A 23,791-nucleotide genomic window follows, 5' to 3' on the forward strand; every position below is an offset into this window, starting at 1 on the left:
GACAGAGAATGGAGATCGAACCTACCCTTTTATCCTACTCTCAGGATAATTAACCCACTCCTGCAGTGACGGCATTAATCCATTCAGGAGGCCAGAGGTATACTGGCAATTAAATTTCAACATGAGTTTTGGTGGAGACATTCAAACCATAGCAATGGTACCCTGGGAATGTGGATTGCACATTAATCTGTTGTGCATACAGGCAATATGTGTCATGAGTTTTGAGCAGCCAGTTTATCCACGTGTTCACTTTGTGAAAACTCATCACTTATCATCTGTGCAGCTTTCTGTATAGGTGTTACACTTCAATAAAAATTTGACCTAAATAAAGATGGTGTGATGCCAGTAGGTCTCTTGGGGACAACAGCTTTCAGCAACCGAGTCAGCTCAGTTCAGTTTAGACTGGTGGCTGTCTACACCAGCAGTCTCCTCACCAAATTTCTATTGAATTGTATCTGTTTCCACAAACTCATATTGTCTTCTTTCTTGATTTATTCTCTTAGTTGGTAGAGCATGTCCTTTAGATAACAGCTTCTAGAGAAAGGGTGTGCAGGAAGTGTACTGTTGAGACCATGCATGGACTAAAAGTGTCCATGTATAGAATTAATTGTATAGAATTCTGGGTTGTAAACGCTTTTCCTTCAGAATTTGAAGACATTGCTCCATCGCCTTTTAGTTCCCAGTTTTGCTGTTGAGAAATCTAAACCCATTCTAGTTCCTGGTCTTTTGTACATGACCTGGCTAATTTTTCTAATTTTAGTAGAGACAGGATCTCATTCTTGCTCAGGCTGATCTTGAACTCTTGCACTTACGTGATCCTTCCATCTTGGCCTCCCAGAGTGCTGGGAGTTCCCTCACCTAGCCATGTGACCTGTTTTTCTCTCTCTAGAAGCATGTTGTATCTTCTCCTTATCCCCAGTGTTAAACTTCCCATTGATGTCCTTCGTGAAGTGTGTTTCGGTCTATTGCGAGTGCTTTGGGGGTCCTTTCAGTCTGACAGCTTCGGTTCTGGGAATGTTACTTGAGTTTTGTTGATGGTTTCTTCCTGGTCTGTTTCTTCTGCTGTCTCTTTTTGAATGTTAGACATCCTGAATGGATTCTCTATTTTTCTAATCTTTTCTCTCATATCTCCTTTTTCTTTTCATTCCCCTTTCTTGGAGATTTCCTCATCTTTACTTTCAACCCTTCTATTGAATTTTTTATTTTCTTTTTTATAGCATTCTCTTGTTTTGTTTTGTTTTTTTTTTTGGCTGTGGTACAACTTATTTTATCTGTAAGAATATAGTGATGACTTTTTGTTTAGTTTTCTTCTCCTTACACAGTCTCATTTCCTCCCCATTTGTTCTGGCCCTGTCTTCCATGTTGGTACTCTCCTCGGAAGCCTGGTAGTCCTTGATATCTCTTAAAGAAATACTGAGAGGGAACTGAAAAGCCAATCGGAAGTCCTGAGAGTGAGGGTAGGGCTTGTCCTTGTCCAGTTCCACTGAGAATCTGGGTGAGCCATTTATTGGGCAGAGTGTCCAGTTATTTCGCCTTGGGCTGGTCATTATCCTCTGAGAAGCTTTTTTTTTTTTTTTTTTTGTAGAGACAGAGTCTCACTTTACTGCCCTTGGTAGAGTGCCGTGGCGTCACACAGCTCACAGCAACCTCCAACTCCTGGGCTTAAGCGATTCTCTTTGCCTCAGCCTCCCGAGCAGCTGGGACTACAGGCACCCGCCACAACGCCTAGCTGTTTTTTGGTTGCAGTTTGGCCGGGGCTGGGTTTGAACCTGCCACCCTCGGTATATGGGGCTGGTGCCCTACTCACTGAGCCACAGGCACCGCCCTGAGAAGACTCTTTTAATCTCCTCCTAGAGGGTAGGAGTCCGATTGCCAGTGTTCTGGGAGAAAATGGTGGAGGAGTGCGGGTGGCTGTCTAGCATTCATCCTGCATTTAGACACTGACCCCTCCATTTGCTCTAGAACTCCTGCTCACCTATGTCAGTGTCCTCTGTTCCATAGACCCTTTGTGTCACCTTCACATGAGAACCCCTTCTCCAGCCCTGAGCTGGAGCGTCAGGAATGAGATCTAGCTGCTCTTGAATAACTTTTTGTCATTCTTCTTTCTTTTTCTTAGTTCTCCCATCCAACTTCTAACCAGGCCATACACTGCTTAGCTTCTAAGGCCAGACAAAATCAGGTATGTTTGGGGTGATATAGGCATGGACAAAATATCTTCTTTTTTTTTTTGTGACAGTCTCATTCTGTCACCTGGCTAGAGGGCAGTAGTGTCAGCATAGCTCACTGCAACCTTAAACTCCTGGACTTAAATGAATGATCCTTCTGTCTCAGCCTCCCCAGTAGCTGAGTAGCTGGGACTACAGGTGTGTGTATTTATTTAGAGACAGACTCTCATTTTATTGCCCTCAGTAGAGTGCCTTGACATCACAGCTCACAGCAACCTCCAACTCCTGGGCTTAGGCAGTTCTCTTGCCTCAGCCTCCTGAGTAGCTGGGACTACAGGTATCCACCACAACGTCCGGCTTTTTTGTTGTTGTTGTTGCAGTTTGGCCAGGGCCGGGTTCAAACCTGCCGTCCTTGGTATATGGGGCTGGCGCCCTACCCACTGAGCCACAGGCACCGCCTTCATTTTTTAATTTTTAGTATAGATGGGGGTCTCGCTCTTTGGAACTCCTGACTTCAAGTGAACCTCCCACCTTGGCCTGCTAGAATGCTAAGGATTATAGGTATGAGCCACCATGCCCCACTTTTTCCTAATTCTTAAGCCTTTTAAGGAGTAAATGATAGAAACTGGGTAATTTTGCATTGCCCATTGCTGCCTTGAGGTTTGGCATTCTTGGGCCTACTAAGCCTGATGTTACTGTTCTGCGTTCTGGCTTCCAAAATTGTGTCGTTTAGTTTCTCCTGTCCTTAGAAATTTGTGTCTTTATAAAATGTCCACTTACAGTAGTTTTACTGTGGTGTAGAGGGAGCAAAATTAGATGTGTCTGTTGAATCTACCATTTTAACCTGGGACAACAGCAGCAACAATAACACCACAGAGCACTCTGCCTCTGGACAGTCACGGCTCTCAGTGCTTCGTGTAATTAACTCATTTTCGTTTAGAAGTCTGACTAATTTCTTTTTTCCAAATCTCATCAAATATCAGGGGAAAATCAAGAGTTGTAGATGAAATGTTTGGCTTTTGTCTGTTTATTTTACCTCTTACAAATTTAGGCTGGGAAAGAGAACAACCAGGCCCAGAGAGGAGACATATGTTTACTCTCCCTTTTCTTAATCTCTGGATTTTTTTTCCCCCACAGAGGAATGTGCTTCAGTTGCTGCACTCAAAGAGTGAGGTGGTGCGGCAGTACATGGCCAGGCTCATCAACGCGTTTGCGTCACTAGCTGAAGGTGAGATGGCAGCTTTCCTCAAAGAGAAGAGCTAGGTCTTACTGCCATGTTTTTCCTTTGGAAATGGGCATTCTTCCCAAGTTTCTTAGAGATAATATACATCTCCTCACATATTTACTGTTTAATTCATAATTCACCTAAGGTCTTTTACGAAGATTAGTTGTCATAGCATGGTAGTTTATGTCAGAACACATTTTGGTTTTGAAGTTTATTTTGTAAGTCTTCTGGTTACATTTTATAAGCTTTCTTGTTTTGTAACATAAGACGGCTTATTTTGCTTTCAAGTATGTAACAGGTAGTGAATGCATTTTCTTTTTGTTTTTTTTTTTGAGAAAAAAAAGTGCTGTGGCATCACAGCTCACAGCACCTCAAACTCTTGGGCTTAAGCGATTCTCTTTGCCTCCCAAGTAGCTGGAACTATAGGTACCTGGCTATTTTTTTGTTATAGATGTCATTGTTGTTCAGCTGGCCCAGACTGGGTTCAAACCTGCCAGCCTCCATGCTTGTGGCCGATGCCATAACCACTGTGCTATGGGTGCCGAGTCATGAATACATTTTCTATAATTTTCTTTCTTTTTTTTTTTTTTTTCTTTTCAGTTTTTGGCCAGGGCTGGGTTTGAACCCACCACCTTTGGCATATGGGGCTGGGGCCCTACTCCTTTGAGCCACAGGCACCATCCATTTTCTATAATTTTCTACTTAAGGTGAATTAAAGTTGATTCCAATAAAAACTGCACGGTTTCCTTCACAAGACTGTAAATTTGGCTCAGTGCCCATAGCTCAGTGGTTAGGGCTCCGGCCACATGCACCAAGGCAGGCAGATTTGAACCCAGCCCGGGCCTGCCAAACAACAGTGACAACTGCAACAAAAAAATAGGCAGGCATTATGGCAGGCACCTGTAGTCCCAGCTACTTGGGAGGCTGAGGAGAGAGAATCTCTTAATTCCAAGAGTTTGAGGTTGCTGTGAACTATCACACCACAACACTTGACCAAGGGCGACACAGTAAGACTATGGTTCAACAACAAAAAAAAAAAAAGACTATAAATTCTTTTTTTTTTTTTTTTTTTCGTTTAGACAGAGTCTCAAGCTGTTGACCTGGGTAGAGTGCCGTGGCGTCATAACTCACAGCGACCTATAACTCGGGCTCAAGGGATCCTCTTGCCTCAGTTTTTCTATTTTTATTTTTATTTATTTATCTATTTTGAGACAGAGTTTCATTATGTTGCCCTTGGTAGAGTGCCATGGCGTCACAGCTCACAGCAATCTCAAACTCTTAAGCTTAAGCGATTCTCTTTCCTCAGCCTCCTGGACTACAGGCACATGCCATAACGCCTGGCTATTTTTTTTTTTTTTTTTGGTTGCAGTTGTCATTTTTGTTTAGCAGGCCTGGGCCGGGCTCAAATCTGCCATCCTCGGTGTATATGGCTGGCGCCCTACTCACGCAGAGTCGGTTTTTCTATTTTTAGTAGAGGCAGGGTCTTGCTTTGGCTCAGGCTGGTCTCGAACTATGAACTCAAGCAATCCACCCACCTCGGCCTCCCAGAGTGCTAGAATTACAGGTATGAGCCACCACGTCTGGCGAAAAGGCTGTAAATTCTTAAATCAAAGAATTTAGGCCAGGTGCTGTGGCTCATGCTATAATCCTAGCATTCTGGGAGGCTGAGGTGGGTGGATTGCTTGAGCTTAGGAATTCAAGATCAGTCTGAGCATAAGTGAGACTCCATTGCTACTAAAAAATAAAAAAATTAGCCTGGTATTGTGGAGGGCATCTGTAGTCCCAGCTACTTGGGAGGCTGAGGCAGGAGGATTGCCTGAGCTCAGGAGTTTAAGGTTGCAGTGAACTATGATGATGCCACTGCACTCTAGCTGGGGTGACAGAGTGAGACTGTTTCAAAAAGATGCCACCATAACTGAATTCAAAATGATTTTGCAACATGCTATTTGGATAAGTTCTTTTTTTTTTTTTTGTAGAGACAGAGTCTCACTTTATGGCCCTGGGTAGAGTGCCGTGGCCTCACACAGCTCACAGCAACCTCCAACTCCTGGGCTTAAGCGATTCTCTTGCCTCAGCCTCCCAAGTAGCTGGGACTACAGGCGCCTGCCACAATGCCCGGCTATTTTTTGGTTGCAGTTTGGCCGGGGCTGGGTTTGAACCCGCCACCCTCGGTATATGAGGCCGGCTCCTTACCGACTGAGCCACAGGTGCCGCCCGATAAGTTCTTATTTGAGCTCTTTTTAATGTAAATGAAGGGAGTTTTCAAGTTTTTGAATTATGCTATGCCAAATCTTTGTTCATTCTTTCATCTGTTCATGTTTCTATTCATTTGGAAAACATTTATTTTAAGCTAAGATATGTGCCATTCATATAGTAATACTTTTGAAACTTGTGTCCTTAATTAACATCTTCTGTATCAGTTCAGAAATCCATAGCAGGCTAGTGATTGTTGTGAGATTATCATAAAATTTCAGATGTGGCTCCCACCTTCTCCCCCAGGTCCTGGGCATGTCTAGAGAGAGCAGGAAGTGTGGCAGCACTCTTTGCTGCCTCTGTTTTAAAGGCCAAGGGCTCCTACATGTAGCACACAGATCCACCCCCCTTTTCTTCTTGAAGATGTTACTGTTGAGTTCAGAATTTGAGGCAAATAAAAGGACAGTGCTCCAAACAAAAACATAGTGATGAGTTAAGTTTGGCTTACCAGGAAAGTGCCAAACTTTTTCTATTCATTAGATAGATGATTGAATAAAAGCAACTTTTATAAGAAATACTTTTTTATTTATTTATTTTTTTTTTCAGTTTTTGGCCGGGGCTGGGTTTGAACCCACCACCTCTGGCATATGGGGCTGGCGCCCTACCTCTTTGAGCCACAGGTGCCGCCCTATAAGAAATACATTTTAAGGCAGCACCTGTGGCTCAGTCTGTAAGGTGCCGGCCCCATATACCGAGGGTGGCGCGTTCAAACCTGGCCCCGGCTGAATTGCAACCAAAAAAATAGCCGGGCATTGTGGCGGGCGCCTGTAGTCCCAGCTACTCGGGAGACTGAGGCAAGAGAATCGCTTAAGCCCAGGAACTGGAGGTTGCTGTGAGCTGTGTGAGACCCCGGCACTCTACCGAGGTCCATAAAGTGAGACTCTGTCTCTACAAAAAAAAAAAAAATACATTTTAATAAGAATGTAAAATTATAGGATGGCGCCTGCGGCTCAGTGAGTAGGGCGCCGGCCCCACATACCGAGGGTGGCAGGTTTGATCCCGGCCCCGGCCAAACTGCAAAACAAAAAAATAGCCGGGCGTCGTGGCGGGTGCCTGTAGTCCCAGCTCCTGGGGAGGCTGAGGCAAGAGAATCACCTAAGCTCAAGAGCTGGTGTTTGCTGCAAGCTGTGAGCCACAGCACTCTACCAAGGGTAGCAAAGTGAGACTCTGTCTCTAAAAAAAAGAATGTAAAATTACTCAAATGCTACTGTTATATGTAAACAAAGTTGTCATAGAAAGTGGTATTAGAGCATACCAGATAAATTCTGTTCACCTTTCACCTGTTTCATCTCTGGTATCTTGTTAGGTCGCCTCTACCTTGCTCAGAACAAAATGGTGCTATGGATGCTGGAGGGAAGGCTGAAGGAGGACAAGGATGTCATCACCCGGGAGAATGTCCTTGGGGCCTTGCAAAAGTTCAGCCTCAGGTGATGACTGTGCGGGAGGTCACGTGGTTCCTGTGACATCAGACTGGAGTTATTTTAGCCACTATTGATGCTTATTTAATTCCCATAACAACATAGAAGGCACAGGATATTTTTCTAAAACTTAGGAGAAGTTGAGTGGCTTTCCAAGATAGAGCTGAAAAGCTTATCTCTGTTCTACTAAACTATGGTACTCAAGGTCGCTGGGGATGGAGTAAAACATTTTAAAAGCACCATTCCATTTACCTAATGGACTTATTTGAATCCCACCAGGTGCCATTATTTATTTATTTATTTATTTTTAAGACGAAGTCTCACTCTGTCTCCCTGGGTATAGTACCATAGCATCATCATAGCTCATAGCAAACTCAGTCTCTTGGGTGAGGTGATCCTCCAGCTTCAGCATCTCAAGTAGCTGACACTACAGGCACACATCACAACGCCTGGGTAGTTTTCTATTTTTAGTAGAGATGGAGTCTCGCTCTTGCTCAGGCTGGTCTTGAACTCCTGAGCTCAAAGCAGTCTACCTGCCTCGGCCTTCCAGAGTGCTGGGATTATAGGTGTGAGCCACCATGCCAGCCCCAGGTGCTATTATAGATTGTAACTCAGACCATATGCCAGGCTGAGGTAGATGCATGGATAGGATCTGACGGAGGCTCGGTGCCCACAGGTCAGTAGATAGGGCGCCAGCTACATAGACTGGAGCTGGTGGGTTCAAACCTGACCCAGGCCTGCTAAACAATGACAACTACAACAAAAAAATAGCCAGGCGTTGTGTGGGTACCTATAATCCTAGCTACTTGGGAGGCTGAGGCAAGAGAATCACTTAAGCCCAAGAGTTTGAATTTGCTATGAGCTGTGAACCCATGGCACTCTACGGAGGGCAACATAATAAGACTCTGTCTCAGAAAAAAAAAAAAGAAAGAACAGTTGGAAAAAATGATACTGGCTTCGCTGTCCTGTACTGGGTAGTGGTTTTATCATAACCTCTTAATCAGGAGATGTGTAGTGCTGGCTTCTCCATGGTGTTTTGATTTTCAAATAATTAATATGGTTTCTCATGCCACATTAAGTCTTATCAGTTCTTAAGGCTGACATGATGACATTTACTGTTCTACATTAGGTTTTAGTAAGATTTTATACCTGGACTTTGGGTGAAAAATCACTCCTTAATAATTTGTGTTACCCAGGTTGTTAAGCTACCCTTACTCTACATTAGTGATCTGAATCAAAGGGTATCTGTCGAGCTGGGTTTTTGCTCTTTTTTTGTTGTTTTTCTTTATATTCATATAGCTCAAAGCGCTTAAGCTGGATTATATAGAGCACAGGTAAAAATCTATTTGTCAAAGAAGTATTTCTATGGCCTGGTTTCCTGTGTTGAGTAAGTATTTACTATCAGTAAATATCTGTTAAAAATTTAAGTAAATATTTAAACCAATTTTAAATATTGACAAGGAAGTTTTCAAAGTAGGAGGCCTCCTTACTTCCTTATGTTTCTGTAAACCTTTAGGTTTCTAAAAGGAAAAGATTTTTTTTTTTTTTTTTTTTTTTTTGAGACAGTCTCACTTTGTCACCGTTGGTAGAGTGCCATGGCATCATAGCTTACAGTAACCTCAAACTCCTGAGCTCAAGCGATTCTCTTGCCTCATCCTCCCCAGTAGCTGGGACTATAGGCACCTGTCACAATGCCCAGCTATTTTTTGGAGACGAGGTCTCCCTCTGGCTCAGGCTTGTCTTGAACCTGTGAGCTCAGGCAGTCTACCTGCCTCGGCCTCTCAGAGTGCTAGGATTACAGGCATGAGCCACCATGCCTGGCCCCAGGCAAAGAATTTTTGTTTTTTTAGTTATATAGGTCTCCTGAGTCTATACCTCCCGTACAGTTTGTCGTTTCTGACATTCATTCACATTACTACATACTCTTTTTTTTAGACAGAGTCTCGCTCTGTTGCAAGTGAATCTTGTTCTCTTGCACTCTCTCCAGGCTAGAGTGCAGTGTCATCATCATAGCTCACTGCAACCTCAGATTCCTGAGCTCAAGCGATCTTCCTGCCTCAGCCTCCCAAGAAGCTGGGACTATAGGCACCTGCCACCACACCTCACAACACCTATATACTCTTATATGAAAAGTTTCTTACCAGTTTTAATTTACCTTAGGCATTTCGTCCTAGGCGCCCGCTGCAGACAGCGATGATTCAAGATGGTCTCATCTTTTGGCTGATTGATATTCTGAAGGACCCTGATTGCCTGTCTGACTACACACTGGAGTACTCAGTGGCTTTGCTTATGAACCTCTGCCTCCGGAGTGCAGGTCTCACAGCCCTGCCCCCATTCTGGTAGGGAAGGGGACAAGATCCTGGCCCTCGAATCTGGATTACCCATGAGCCTGACGTGGTTTGCTTTAGTCTCCTCTTACTAAACTGAAAACAGAAAAAAGAGCAGAAAGCATTTCTAACTAGCTATAAAGCTGTTGAGTCCCGGAAGCCAAAATACCATTATGTTCTTGGAAAGAATGTCTAGTATCTCTGCAGCGCCCACATTAAGAGGAAAGCCGGGAGTGGTAGCTCACACCTGTAATCCCAGCAATTGGGAGGCTGAGGCAGGTGGATTGCCTGAGCTTATGAGTTCAAGACCAACTGAGCAAGAGTGAAACCCCGTCTCTTAAAAAAAATAACTGGCTGCCACTGAAGACTGGTCTGCAGCTCCTGCTCAGGCCACTGAATGGGTAGGAACAACCACTGAGTGGTCTTAAGTTGTTCTTCCACAAGCTCTTAAACAAGATGGAAATAAAATTGGAGCAAACTAAACATCATTTAAAAAAAAAAAAATAACTGGGCGCTGTGGCAGGCACCTGTAGTCCCAGCTACATGGGAGGCTGAGGCAAGAGAATCACTTGAACCCAAGAGTTTGAGGTTGCTGTGAGCTAAGATGCCATGGCACTCTACCAAGGGTGACCAAGTGAGACTCTGTCTCAAAAACAAAAAAAAAGAGGAAACTAAATTTGTTTCCATTTTTCTTCATCTTCGTTGCATTATACAAGGTAGGCTGTTAAGAATTATGACCCCCCACTTCTCTGAAGAGAAGTGTGTTCCCAGGAATCTATAGGATTAAGTCAGTGACGGGAGGAGTGATAACATATTAGCTTCCTGCTCTGAGTCACAGTCGTCTCTCCTCTCACCACTCTGAGATGAGAATGTTCTGTGGACATCATAGGCCTTTTATACACTTAATCCGTAAAGGTTGTGATTTTAGCTTTTCTGCAGTACTGTCCCACTGAAACTCTCTGTTACCTGGGATGAGAGAGGCTCCTATAAAAGCGGTGCCAAGTCTAGGCTGTGGCCACCCCTGTCTGAGCAGCCCCAGGGTTTGGAAAAAAAAGTTAGCTGGGTAAATAGCTGGTTCAAGGGTGTTTATTGGAAGCATCTTCACCTTCAGATGCTGTGTAATCTGAACCTCATAACTGTGATAGTGACTGAGTAAATGACTTATTTTAGTCTTGTTTTAAAAAATAGAATATGCACAAAGTTCTAGCTTTTAAAACATTTAGCAGCTTTCTTATGTGTTTATTTGCTGTGCTTATTATGATGATGTTTGGAATTATTAAAATACTTGTATGATTTTTATGATTGCAGTGTGTCACTTGGGAGGTAGAACATAGCTCTATAATATACTGCACTTTCATGAGAGTGATCACTGTGCTCTGACTGTAGTAACCACCACCATTTATTGAGCACTTGGGTTTCATGCTATCCTAAGTTCTTTTTTTTTTTTTTGTAAAGACAGAGTCTCACTTTATGGCCCTCGGTAGAGTGTCGTGGCCTCACACAGCTCACAGCAACCTCCAACTCCTGGGCTTAAGTGATTCTCTCTCTTTTTTTTTTTTTTGTAGAGACAGAGTCTCACTTTATGGCCCTCGGTAGAGTGCCGTGGCCTCACACAGCTCACAGCAACCTCCAACTCCTGCGCTTAAGCGATTCTCTTGCCTCAGCCTCCCGAGTAGCTGGGACTACAGGCGCCCGCCACAACGCCCGGCTATTTTTTGGTTGCAGTTTGGCCGGGGCCGGGTTTGAACCCGTCACCCTCGGTATATGGGGCCGGCGCCTTACCGACTGAGCCACAGGCGCCACCCTATCCTAAGTTCTTTACAGACATTAGCTTACTTCTGCATCACTCTTTGATACATTACCCTTTGAGGTAAGTATTAATAAGAATCCCTATTTTAGGCCCAGCGCCTGTAGTTCAGCAACTAGGGCGCCAGCCACATACACCAGAGCTGGTGGGTTCAAATCCAGCCCGGGCCTGCCAAACAACATTGACAACTACAACCAAAAAATAGCTGGGTGTTTTGGCGGGTGCCTATAGTCCCAGCTACTTGGGAGGCTGAGGCAAGAGAATTGCTTAAGCCCAAGAGTTTGAAGTTACTGTGAGCTGTGACGCCATGGCACTCTCCTGAGGGTAACATAGTGAAACTGTCTCCAAAAAAAAGAAAGAAAAAAATTCCTATTTTAAAGAGGAGAAAGCTGAGGCCCAGGTTAGTTACATGACTCACCCAGGGTCACATAGCTTATAAGCAGAGGAACTGAGATTTATACCCAAATCTGCCTGACCTAAAACTGTGCTTCTGTGTTTAAATGTGTCATGTTTTATTTTGATTTGTTTTCTATAGGGAAGAACATGTGTGCCAAGGTGGCAGGCCTCGTGCTCAAAGTTCTTTCAGATCTGCTTGGCCATGAAAACCACGAGGTACTCCACCCTTGCTGCTGGCCTTGGGCCTGGGGAGGCTGCTACTTGGTGCCTGTGACCTTACAGTGCATGGCTGGCCCAGGATAGTAGTAGCATTCTGCCTCTTCTGGGTTTTTTGGGGGTGGGGTGGGGGGAGGGGTTGTTTTGTTTTTTTAGACAGGGTTCCACTATATTGCCCAGCCTTATCTTGAACCCTGGGGATTCAGCCATGCTCCCACTTAGCATCCCAAATAGCTAAGATTATTATAGGCATGTCCTACCAGGCGTAGCTCCTCCAGGTATTTTGATAAGTCACTTGAAATCTTTTATAATTTTTAAAATTTTAGAACTCAGAAGCAGGAAGTTTTCCTTTGCCTCACTGGCCTGTGCTGGGCCCTCTCCTGTGGTACCTTTTCTCCGTATTCTCTAGCCCCCATCATTCCTGCCTCAATATCAACACCACCTTCATTGTGTTTAGTGTATCCCCATGGGTGTGGATGTAGCCTTAAAAGAAATATGATACTGTGTATTGAGTTTGCAGAAATAGTGTCCTCTAGATCTCGTTCTGCTTATGACTCCCCCTGCTGGATCTAGGACTTTCTCTGCTGCTTTTTATACATCTGGTTCAATACCTGTCACTCCTGCAGTTTAGTCCCTTGTTTATATCCCTGCCATTTTACTTATCAAGTCCTCGGAGGAAATACACGTTGGGTGCCTCTCACTCTGCTGCCACGACGGTCCTCAGTGGACATTGTCACACTGTAGGGGGCCTGTGCCAGAATGCCCTGGGAGTGTAGAGATAATGGCTGGCTCACAACCTGTCAGTTTCAGGCCACCAAGTCCTGCCACGTTGTGTGCAGAATGGCTGTCCTGAATTTTGCTCTCATCAGCACTCCTCCCCCAACCCTTCTATAGAGCACCTAAGTTTTTAACCTGTAGCCTGCCCTTTTTAAATAAAGTGGTGATGGGGCACCCATAGCTCAGCAGTTAGGGTGCCAGCCTCGTGGCAGGCACCTGTCATCCCAGCTACTTGGGAGGCTAAGGCAAGAGAATCACTTGAGCTCAAAAGTTTGAGGTTGCTGTGAGCTATGATGCCATAGCACTCTACAGAGGGTGACAAAGTAAGACTGTCTCAATAAAAATAAATAAATAAATAATAAAGTGGTGATATCAGTAAGCAAATTAACAAAACGGATTAAACAAATGTGATTTTCTCACACTTGCTTTCTATAAATGCCTTTGCAGAAACCATGGCATCATCTGACTCCAACACCTCAACAAAAATCTGACCTCATTTTAAAGATCAGGGGGGTATCTCAGCAGGACAGGATTGAGGATTGAGGACCACTGAATCACATGGTTTCCATACATTTGTTTGCATTTCAAGCAGACAACTTCCCTCTGGTCATCCCCTCACATGTTGCGCTCCCGCAGCCCCATCAGCTGCTTTACGTGGCTTCTTTAGCAAGCAGAGGCTTGGTGATTGTACAGTTTGTGCCACACATTTTCTATTTTAAAGCCAGTGAGCTCTTAACTACTTCTAAGCCTGGTGAACTCAGTTCATCATTTTGTTCAACTCAGGCAGGTGAAACCAATGAGAAGAATATTCTTCCATCTTAATAAAAGTTGGTTTCAAGTACTAACTAGAACCAGATGGTGGCTCTGAAAACTAAATAGACCTAAGAATTCATCATGTCAGTAACTGTTGCCAATACATTTGCTGTGAAGGTGAGCTGGAATAACTATTTTATTTTAGAGCCTAGAAATATGTTTGATACACAAATAAGTGTAACATACATATATCCTCTATTAGATGTCTGTGACCTTGAAAGACATAAAGAAAAAGATGTACATATTTGACTATATGAACATTAAATTTTTTTGTATGGAAAAAGATGGTGTGACCAAAGTCAAAAGACAATAATACCACGAGAAAAAAGTCACACCACCTATAAGAAAAGCTTAATACTCCTAATAGATGAAGAGTAAATTATTAAGTAAAAGTGAAGCAATCCAACAGAAAAAGAATAAAGAATGTTGCGATGGCCTATAAACATAAAGAGATGGTCTATTTCACCAGTAGAGAAATGAAAATAAAAACAATTATGGGATGCTTTTTTTTACCCAGTAGATTGGCAAATAGTGGTAAGATCTCGGGCGGTGCCTGTGGTTCAGTGAGTAGGGCACCAGCCCCATATACCGAGGGTGGCAGTTTCAAGCCCAGCTCCGGTCAAATTGCAACAAAAAATAGCCAGGCCTTGTGGCAGGTGCCTGTGGTCCCACCTACTCGGGAGGCTGAGGCAAGAGAATCGCCTAAGCCCAAGAGCTGGAGGTTGCAGTGAGCTGTGACACCATGGCACTCTACCAAGGGCGACAAAATAAGACTCCATCTCTTAAAAAAAAAAAAAAAGACTTGGCACCTGTGGCTCAAGCAGCTAAGGCACCAGCCACATACACCTGAGCTGGCGGGTTCAGCCCGGGCCCACTAAACAACAATGATGGCTGCAACCAAAAAAAAAAAAAAAAAAATAGCTGGGCATTGTGGTGGGCACCTGTAGTCCCAGCTACTTGGAAGGCAGAGGCAGGAGAATCCCTTGAGCCTAGGAGTTTGAGGTTGCTATGAGCTGTGATGCCACGGTACTCTACCCAAGGTGACAGTTTGAGGCTCTGTCTCAAAAAAAAAAAAAAGGGGGGGGGATAAGATCTGGTGCTCTGTTGGATGGCCCCTGTGGCTCAAGGAGTAGGCTGCTGGCCCCGGCCAAAAACTGCAAAAAATAAAATAAAATACAGATTACTGAAAGATTCAGGAGGCTGCAAGACATGATTGCAAGAGGGACTTTACCTAAGAATTGCAATTAGTGTAACCTGGCTTATTGTACCCTCAATGACTCCCCAACAATAAAAAAAAGAAAGAAAGTTACAGGTAATATGTATTTGAGGTTAAAAAAAAAAAATCAAGATTGCTAATATTCACTATAAGTGAAAAATACTGACATTTAATTCTCAACAATAAAGTAATTTTTAATTTCTAAACCAGAATCTGGCTATAGTAGTGCTGTTTTAAAACAACTAAGCACTTCACTTGGCCATGAAAAACTCTAGTGTTACTTTGTTGAGGGCTGAAAGAATAGTTTCTCCTAGGTCTTGATCCATAGGAGAATGCCCAAGCTGTGTGTCAAGTATAACTTTAAAAATCAGTAAGCTCAGTGAGAAAAAAGACAAACAAAAATAATTTAATTAAGGTAAATTTTGTTCTGTAAACCCAAACTTTAAATATTTTAAAATCCTCCTAGTGCAGATAGAAGATTCAGGTCATGGATTAAATAACTCATTTGTCTCATGCCAACCTGAGGTATAGGAAGAATAAAGTGTAATTATTTCATAGGTATACTATTAGTCCTTAAAATATTTCCAAGGGAATAAAAGAACATGGAAGCTACAATATTCCCCCTCTTTTAGTAGAAAATAACCAGAGTATAATATGATTGCCCTTCTCCAAACTTGACTTGCCCTTTTTGAACTAAAACTGAGAAAAATAATTATGCAAATAAATCCAGATTAATAACTAAATTTAGCACTTGTGAAAAAGGTCACAGTTAAAATCAGATTTTCTTGAAATAAATTTTAATAAAAATTTTTATTTTGAAAAAAAAAGATTTCAGGAGGCTAAAGCAAGAGACTCACCTAAGCCCAGGAGTTGGAGGTTGCTGTGAGCCGTGTGATGCCACGGCACTCTACCAAGGGTAATGAAGTGAGGCTCTGTCTCTACAAAAAAAAAGATCTGATGCTGCATTAGGATGGTGGGAGACAAGCCTCCCTCCACTGCTCTGCAGGGTAGGACACAGTCTGCTGAAAGGGGCCTCTCTTTCATTGAGCACGTGCCATAATACCACATCTTGTGTGTGCTTGATGTTGGAGTTACCTGTATGAGTAAGACTAAGGTCCTGTCCTTGGAGAGCTCATAATAGAGGACACCTAAGTATGGTTTTAAAAAGGCACTGTCTCCAGTACAGTAGTACAGGGATGTGCCGGAAAGAGAAGGGAACACCCTGTCTGGACACTTCAGGAAGATCTCCCTGTGAGACCTGACTAAGCTGAGTGTTAAAGGATAGAGCAGTTCTCTAGATAGACATGTATGTGGCAAGCATACCCAGCAAGGTCACCTGCAAGAACCCAGTCAAGACATGGGACAGGCTGGTATGGAGGGCATCCCTCAAGTAGTATGGAGACTTCATGGCAGCAGGGAGAGACGAGCAAAGGGGAATGAGGCGGAGGCCAGCCCTGGAGCGTGGGTGCTTTGCACAGGAGTTAGGCCCCTGGAGGTGGGCTCTACCGAAGGCTTCCACAGTGGAGAGGGATGATTTTGCCTTTGTTGTAGCATTTTGGCAATGATATGATGGTTTGATTAAAGGATGAAAATTGATGGTAGAAAGACTAATTTGGAGATTTGATGTAGCCTAGATCACAGACGATGGTATCTGTATAAGGATGGTAGTAGTGGGCATTGAAAAGAGGCGTTCCTATTAAAGATGCTTGAAGACCAATCATAGGAGAGTGAACGGAGAGGGAATCCATGGTGACTCAGGTTTCTAGCCTGGGCGGTTAGGAGGTTAGATATGACTTTAAGTAAGCAATGAAATACAGCAAGAGTAAACTTTGGGAGGGAGCATGAATTTGGTTTTGGACTCTTAATTGTAGGAGTCATTGAGATGTGCAGATGGAAGTGTCTGCCAGTTGGAATCATACCTGCTAGAGCCCCGGAGAGCTGTGAGGGTGGGCACCTGGTTTCTTGAGCCAGGTTGTTCCCCACAGCAGCATTTGAAAACCTGCAAATGACTTTTTTTTTTTTCTCCCCCTAAAGATCCAGCCGTATGTGAATGGAGCTCTGTACAGCATCCTTTCTATTCCGTCCATCCAGGAGGAAGCGAAAGCAATGGTAAGAAAACATGCTCAAGAGATGTGTGTAGCCGGGCGTTGTGGCGGGCGCCTGTAGTCCCAGCTGCTCGGGAGGCTGAGGCAAGAGAATCGCTTAAGCCCAGGAGTTGGAGGTTGCTGTGAGCTGTGTGAGGCCATGGCACTCTACCGAGGGCCATAAAGTGAGACCCTGTCTCTACAAAAAAAAAAAAAAAAAAAGAGATGTGTGAGCCTCCATCAGCACCACAGTTCCAAACTCTTAGAACAGCGTCCTCCTCACTTGGGCTCCATAGAAGGGCTTTGGATCATTAATGAGCTACCTGAAATTGTATATGCATAATATGTATTTGCCATTTCCTGGGTAGAGAGTCTGCATCTTTTATCAGATTCTCAAGGAGATGCCTAACTCCTTGGTGGGTAAGAACCACAGTGTTAGGGAGTTCCCAGCAGGCTTATTTCTGCAAAGTTGTAGACATTCTGATACCCACCAAATGGAACAGAAAAGCTGGAAAGGATTATAAAACTGCTTACTGCTTGGTTTGGTTTATAAACTGTGAATTCGGTATTTAATATGTTCACATTAGCGCTTATGCTTGAAGTAAAACAATGAGCCCCAGGTGATTAGTATCTTATTTTGAGAGGGCAAATGTTTCCAGATTGAATCAGCAAAACCACTGGAGTTTTGTTCTTTTTCCTTTACCATGTGAACCCAGGTTAACAGTGTGAGTATTAAATGCTCTAGTGAAGGCATTAAATATATTTCCATAATCAAAACACAGGCTAAATTCTGATTGAGACCAACAAAACATTCTTCCAGTTGGTTTTGCTTACTTAGAAGAATTGCTAAATGTTCTACATGGTCATATAAATGATGTCACCAGTTACACCAAAGATAAAAAAATTATTTAAGAACCATTCTATGTGATCATGCTAAACAATGAATGTTAATTGCCTACTATTTTTAAATTTAAAAAATTAGGTTTTTCACTAAAGTACAGGGGAAAATAAACTGGATTAAATTCTGCGTGATGGTTTTTTAAGTGAAAGAGAAGAGTTGTCAACCAAAGAAAAGAAAAAAACATGTAGGCTGAAGAGAAAGACAGAACGAAGATGACATCAAATCTGAAAGAATGCAAGGCAGAGTGGAGGAAAGACATCAGGGCATGGGTGGAGAAGGTGTGAAGGAGTGGCTGTCAAGAGTCACAGAAAGAAAAGAGGGAAGAGAGGGACAGATTCGGAGATCTATGCGACAACATCAGGTCTAACAGATACCTCATAGGAATTAGAGAAGGAGAGGACGGTGAGGAAATCGGGCAAAAAAAAAAAAAAAGGTTCTATAATGAAGGAATTGGATGAAAAACATAAACCTAACAATAAACCATGTAGAAGATCCTCCAAATGTTTGGAAATTAAACAACACACTTATATTGGGGTTTTTTATTTGTCTGTTTTTAGACAGACTCTCACTCTGTCGCCCTGGGGACAGTGCCATAGTGTTATAACTCACAGCAACCTCACCCTCTTGGGCCCAAGCAGTCCTCTTGCCTCAGGTTCCCAAGTAGCTGGGACTGCGTGCCCACCACAACGCCCAGCTAATTTTCCTATTTTTAGTAGAGACGAAATATCCTCTTGCTTAGGCTGGTCTCAAACTCTTGAGCTCGACTTATCCTCCTGCCTCTGCTTCCCAGAGTACTAGGATTATAGGCATGAACCACCTCACCAGGTACTTATATTAGTTATTAGTTACCTGTTGCTGTATAACAAATTACCCCAAAGCTTAGGGGCTAGTGTCTTTAAAAATTAAACTCATGCATTACCTAATGACCTTTTGGTCAATGATGGGCTGTATAGATGACAGTGGTCCCATGGGTTCTTAATACCGTATCTTTACTTTACCTTCTCTGTGTTTAGCTATGTTTAGATACACACAGAGGTTTGTGTGAGTGCATTCTGTGATGTTCCCATGATAGTTAAAATTGCCTAATAACACCTTCCCTAGAATCTATCACCATTGTTAAGCATCATATGACTGTATTTCAGTTTCTGTGGAATGGAAGTTCAGGAGCAGATTTCTGGGTGGTTCTAAGGATCCTTCAACTTATGATTAAGACTTAACTAGGACAGCCAAAGCTCTGTGAGGGCTGGAGAATCTGCTTTCAAGCTCATGCATGTGGCTTTCAGCAGGAGGCCGCTGTTCCTTTCTGACTATTGGCTGGGGACCTTCTTTTTTCTTCCCTGGGCCTTTCCCTTAAGGGTTTCTTTCGACAGGGCAGCCTAGTAATCAGAGAGAGAAAATGAGCAAGACAGAGTCCGCAGTGTCCTTTAGAGCCTAGTCTGAGAAGTGACATACCATCTCTTTTATTCTGTTGGTTACACAGACCAACCCTGGTACAGTGGGTAGGGGGAGGGTTCTCACAAAAGCGTGAGTACCAGGAGGTGGGGGTCACTGGGGCTACCCGGGGGCAGCTGTCACACCTCAAAAGTGTCCTGTGAATCAAGGAAGAAATCACTAGGAAAGCCAGGAGCTATTAATCACTTGACAAATGTAAATATTTTCTCAATTTTATTTGTCTTAAGAAAATATAATACTTGTCAAATGGTTGATTAAACCTGTCATACAGCAGGTGTAATTGTAGTCAAACCTATTAACATTTTCCTTTATGGTTTCTGACATAGGTTTCTAGAGAGCCTGTGAGTTTTTGACTTTAAAAGAAAACTTGATTTACTTACATAATGTTATAAGTAAAACAAGTTTCCCTCTGGCATTTTAACAGGGATTAAAGACATAGCTATGAAGGAAGCCTCTTTGGGGCTTAATCAGAGGAAGCTTTTGAATATAGCACCTAGGCAGTTGCCTATTAAACTATTTATAAGAGTGATCCCTAAGGGATTGTTATATCTACAATATGGTTCCTCCAAAACCCTAAGATTTTCACATCTCATTTTTATCCTTGAGAAAATTTCTGGATTGATAAAGCTGTTACATTTTTTTGCTTATGAGTCTTACATGGGTGCGTTTGCTTGGCAGAATCTAGGTCCTCCCTAGCTGCAAGGGAGGCTGGAAATGCTAAATAATAAAAGAAATAAGACAGTGAGGAAAACATTACCCACAAACTCACAACCTTAAATCTGCTCATGCACATGCCAGGGAAATGAATGCAGAGCTGATGTCCTCAGACCCTGCTGGTGTTTGTGTTCTGTGTCAGCATAGAACTTTCTGGAGGCAGTATAAATGTAAAACCACTACAATACCCATCTTTTAGCCTCACCAGTTTTCTTTTGGTTGTTGATACAAAGAAGAGGACTATGTATGACAATGCTCATTTCAACTTTATTTTCTTTGAGACAGGGTTTTACCTTGTTATCCAAGCTGGAATGCAGTAGTATGATCACAGTTCACTGTAGCCTCAAATTCCTGAGCTCAAGCAATCCTCCTACCTCAGCCTCCCAAATAGCTGAGACTATAGGTATGTGCCATCCTGCCCAAGAAATTTTTAATTTTTTTTTAAAGATGGCATCTTGCTATGTTGCCCTGGCTGGTCTTGAACTCTTGGCTTCAGACGGACCGCCTACCTTACCCTGCCAAAGAACTGTGATTACAGGGTTGAGCTACTGCACCTGCCCTCATTTCAGTATTTTTATTTTTTATTTATTTATTTTTTATTTTTTTTTGCAGTTTCTGGCCAAGGCTGGGTTTGAACCCGCCACATCCGTTATGTGGGATTGGTGCCCTACTCCTTTGAGCCACAGGCACCACCCTTCAATATTTTTAAAAGAATGAAAAACTGGAAATTACGTAAATGTCTAGTATAGAGGGATGCTAATGAAATTATGGTTCTTTTGCTTAAAATATTAATACCTATGAAAATGATGATTAGGAAAAGCAGTATGAGGCAGCATGGAAAATTGTATTGTATTGTATGAGGCTAAAAGCCAAGTATTATGTCATTATAAGAATTCTGACTTTGGAATTATGTAAAACATTTATGTGCTTTTAGAAAATGACAGTTCCAGGCGGTGCCTGTGGCTCAGTGGGTAGGGCACCAGCCCCATATACCGAGGGTGCCAGGTTCAAACCGGCCCTGGCCAAACTGCAACAAAAAATAGCCAGGCGTTGTGGTGGGCACCTGTAGTCCCAGCTACTCGGGAGGCTGAGGCAAGAGAATCGCCTAAGCCCAGGAGTTGGAGGTTGTTGTGAGCTATGACGCCGTGGTACTGTACCGAGGGCGATAAAGTGAGACTTTGTCTCACATTTTAAAAGAAAATGACAGTCCATACATAAAAATTATATTAGTAGCAAATACTATTATAGTGGCCTTACAATAGTACCATAAAACAGGAGGAAAAGATAAATGAGTCCCCTAAAGGCCCATTTGAAGAAACTGCCATAGTCTGGAGCTAGAGAAGAGATCCAAAAAATAGGGCTGCCTAATACCACCCCCCAGGCCTCCTGCAATCAGGGCTGGAATAATTGTCTGCAGTGGGGCTCTGCCCTGGTATCTCAGCCCCAGCAAGCATCTGCCCAGGGCAGACCAGATGCTCTGCTGGTTATAAAGTTTCCCAGAATCCCTGGGAGAGCTAGGGAGCTGGTCCCTTTAAGCATGGATGAAATAAAAAACATTTTTTTTTTTAGACAGAGCCTCAAGCTGTCGCCCTGGGTAGCGTGCCGTGGCGTCAAGCTCACAGCAACCTCCAACTCCTGGGCTCAAGTGATTCTCCTGCCTCCGCCTCCCAAGTAGCTGGGGCTACAGGCGCCCGCCACAATGCCCAGCTATTTTTTTTTTTGGTTGCAGCCATCGTTGTTTGACAGCCCGGGCTGGATTTGAACCCGCCAGCTCAGGTGTATGTGGCTGGCGCCTTAGCTGCTTGAGCCACAGGCGCCGAGCCGAAATAAAAATTTTTAATTAAAAAAAAAAAGAACCAGGGAATGAGACTTAGCAGCCATCTAGCTGGAGGAGTGCCCAAGCATTCCATAGGTCTGCTGCAGTGGCGCCACTGCAACTTGCACCATTGACTCTGACTGAGGTCCCAGCTCGTCTTGCCAGAAACTGTCTCCATTGTCTCCAGGGGGCTGGATGCCACTAATGCCCCATCTACCAAACTAACATGTATTCCCATGTATGTATTCCCTCATATTGCCTACTTCCAAATCTAAATCTCATATGGTGCATTGGGTTGGCATTATCTAAGTTATGTGCCTGCGTCCTAGCTGCAGGCTTGTAATGTGAGTATTCTGGCTAGCATCATGGGAGGTTAGCACAGTGTAGAGAAAGACACAGGTATCACAGTTGTTCGTTATGGGTGGTCAGTATTCCATGTCATCCATCAGGGATGGGCCTTTCTTAATTAGAGTGGAAATTTTACTGAGAAGATTATAAATTGGAATAGTATTTTTAAAAAGCAATTGGGGAATATGTATAATAATGCTCAAAAATATCCATGTTCTTGGCCCAGTAATTCTTCTGGAGCCGTACATGAAACATGAACAAAGACGTATGTATCAAAATTTCATTATATCATTATTGATCGTAGTAGAAAATATAGGAAATTACCTGAATGCCCAAATGAGGGGAATGATGAAGTCCTAACATAGGCAGGGGTGTGGAGTGGTTGTTGGACTAGTGATGTAAGTCTCAATGGGGCAATTTTTCTTAAGTCAAATAGGGATTATTGTAGTGCCAAACTCATAGGATTGTGAGAACATATATAGTACTGTAGAACCTCCATAGCTGACTGCCTCCTTACGTTGACCTAATTTTCACAGACTGGATGTGCACCACATGTACAGTAGGCCAAGTTCCTTATGTTGACACCTCTATATGTTGACCCGTTTGTTACAATCCCTTGGATAGTCAACTTACAGAGGTTCTACTGTTATGTAGAACAGTGCCTGACACATAGTAAAGCATTACGAGATATTAGCTGCTTTTATTATTATTGAAACTATGAAAATGCTTATATTGACACATGAAAATGATCATAAAGTTAAAAAAAGAAAAAACATTATCAATATGATCTCAGTTATATAAAGTCATGCACATAATTAGAAGGAAATACTTTAAAATATTCATAATTATCTCTGGGTAGGGACTTGTGAGTGAATTTTACTCCTTATATAGTTTACAAGTTTTCTGCAGAGAACTTCTATGTGCATAACTTTCATAATTGGAGGAAAATGTTTACATTCCCATGAAACAGCTACTTGAATTTCTAAGGGGAAAATTTCTTAAAATGACCTTTGGTGAGAGAGGATTAGACTGGCTGGAATAGGATCCATGTGGTTGTTGAGCGCAATGATTGCTGGCCTGTTTAGCGATCCATGCATGCTGCTGGGCTCAGTGAGGGGGCTCGACCTCATTAAATCCTCTCGAAGCTCCCCTGAAGGAGTGACTGATTGTGCCCATTTTGCTGGTGAGGAAGTTGAGGCTTAAGGATGAAATTGTTTGCCCAGCCCATGTGGCCAGTGGGGGACCAGCCCATTAAGAGTGTGGCTCCAGGGCTCTCCACACCTACCTGTGCTGTGGCATCATGCCCAACTTGGGGCTTTAGCCTAATGAGACATCCAGACATGACATTGTTTTCTCTCCTTAAATACTGTAAATACAAATGTAGTCTTTTGTATGATTATCTTTTTGGTGGTCTTTAAGCATAGCGGAAGCACAAATTCCTTATTTGCTGACTTTTTGCACACTGATTGTTTTCCCATTTTCATGCATCTGGCTGATACAAAAGGACCTTTTATTGTCTTTTCCATCTACCTGGATGTTGTTATTTGGCCTGGTTTTTCTGATAAGACAAATTATTACTTTCAGGATAAAATATGGTTATTTTGATGACTTACTGTTTCTATAATTTAGAATAAACATTATCTAATACATGTAATTTTAAAAAGGTATGTGGTATTTCTCACTGGAGAATTTTCTGTTAAAAAAGTTTCTTCAAGTAATCCTCCTCATTACAGAGAAGGAGTTTATGATTTTCCCCCAAGTAATAACTGAACTAGAGGCCTAGTGGGAAGGTCACTTGATCTTAGTTTGAATTTGCAGTGAGCTGTGATGATACCACTGCACTGTAGCTAAGGCAACAGAGCA

The 23,791-nt window shown here is 42.9% G+C and overlaps 1 protein-coding gene across 3 annotated transcripts in view; it reads left to right on the top strand.

Moving 5' to 3' along the window:
* Positions 1–23,791, top strand: part of ARMC9 (armadillo repeat containing 9) — a 199,553-nt gene that overhangs the window by 69,493 nt on the left and 106,269 nt on the right. For 2 of the 3 annotated variants that reach the window (XM_053597121.1, XM_053597122.1), the window contains exons 13-18: positions 2,117–2,179; positions 3,303–3,393; positions 6,950–7,070; positions 9,236–9,375; positions 11,731–11,807; positions 16,648–16,722. In XM_053597121.1, coding sequence (XP_053453096.1) covers positions 2,117–2,179; positions 3,303–3,393; positions 6,950–7,070; positions 9,236–9,375; positions 11,731–11,807; positions 16,648–16,722 — 567 coding nt within the window. The remainder of the gene's footprint in view (positions 1–2,116; positions 2,180–3,302; positions 3,394–6,949; positions 7,071–9,235; positions 9,376–11,730; positions 11,808–16,647; positions 16,723–23,791) is intronic. The other variant, XM_053597123.1, reaches the window with a different exon arrangement.

The sequence above is a fragment of the Nycticebus coucang genome, chromosome 7 (genome assembly GCF_027406575.1).
Source record: "Nycticebus coucang isolate mNycCou1 chromosome 7, mNycCou1.pri, whole genome shotgun sequence".
Taxonomy (NCBI): domain Eukaryota; kingdom Metazoa; phylum Chordata; class Mammalia; order Primates; family Lorisidae; genus Nycticebus; species Nycticebus coucang.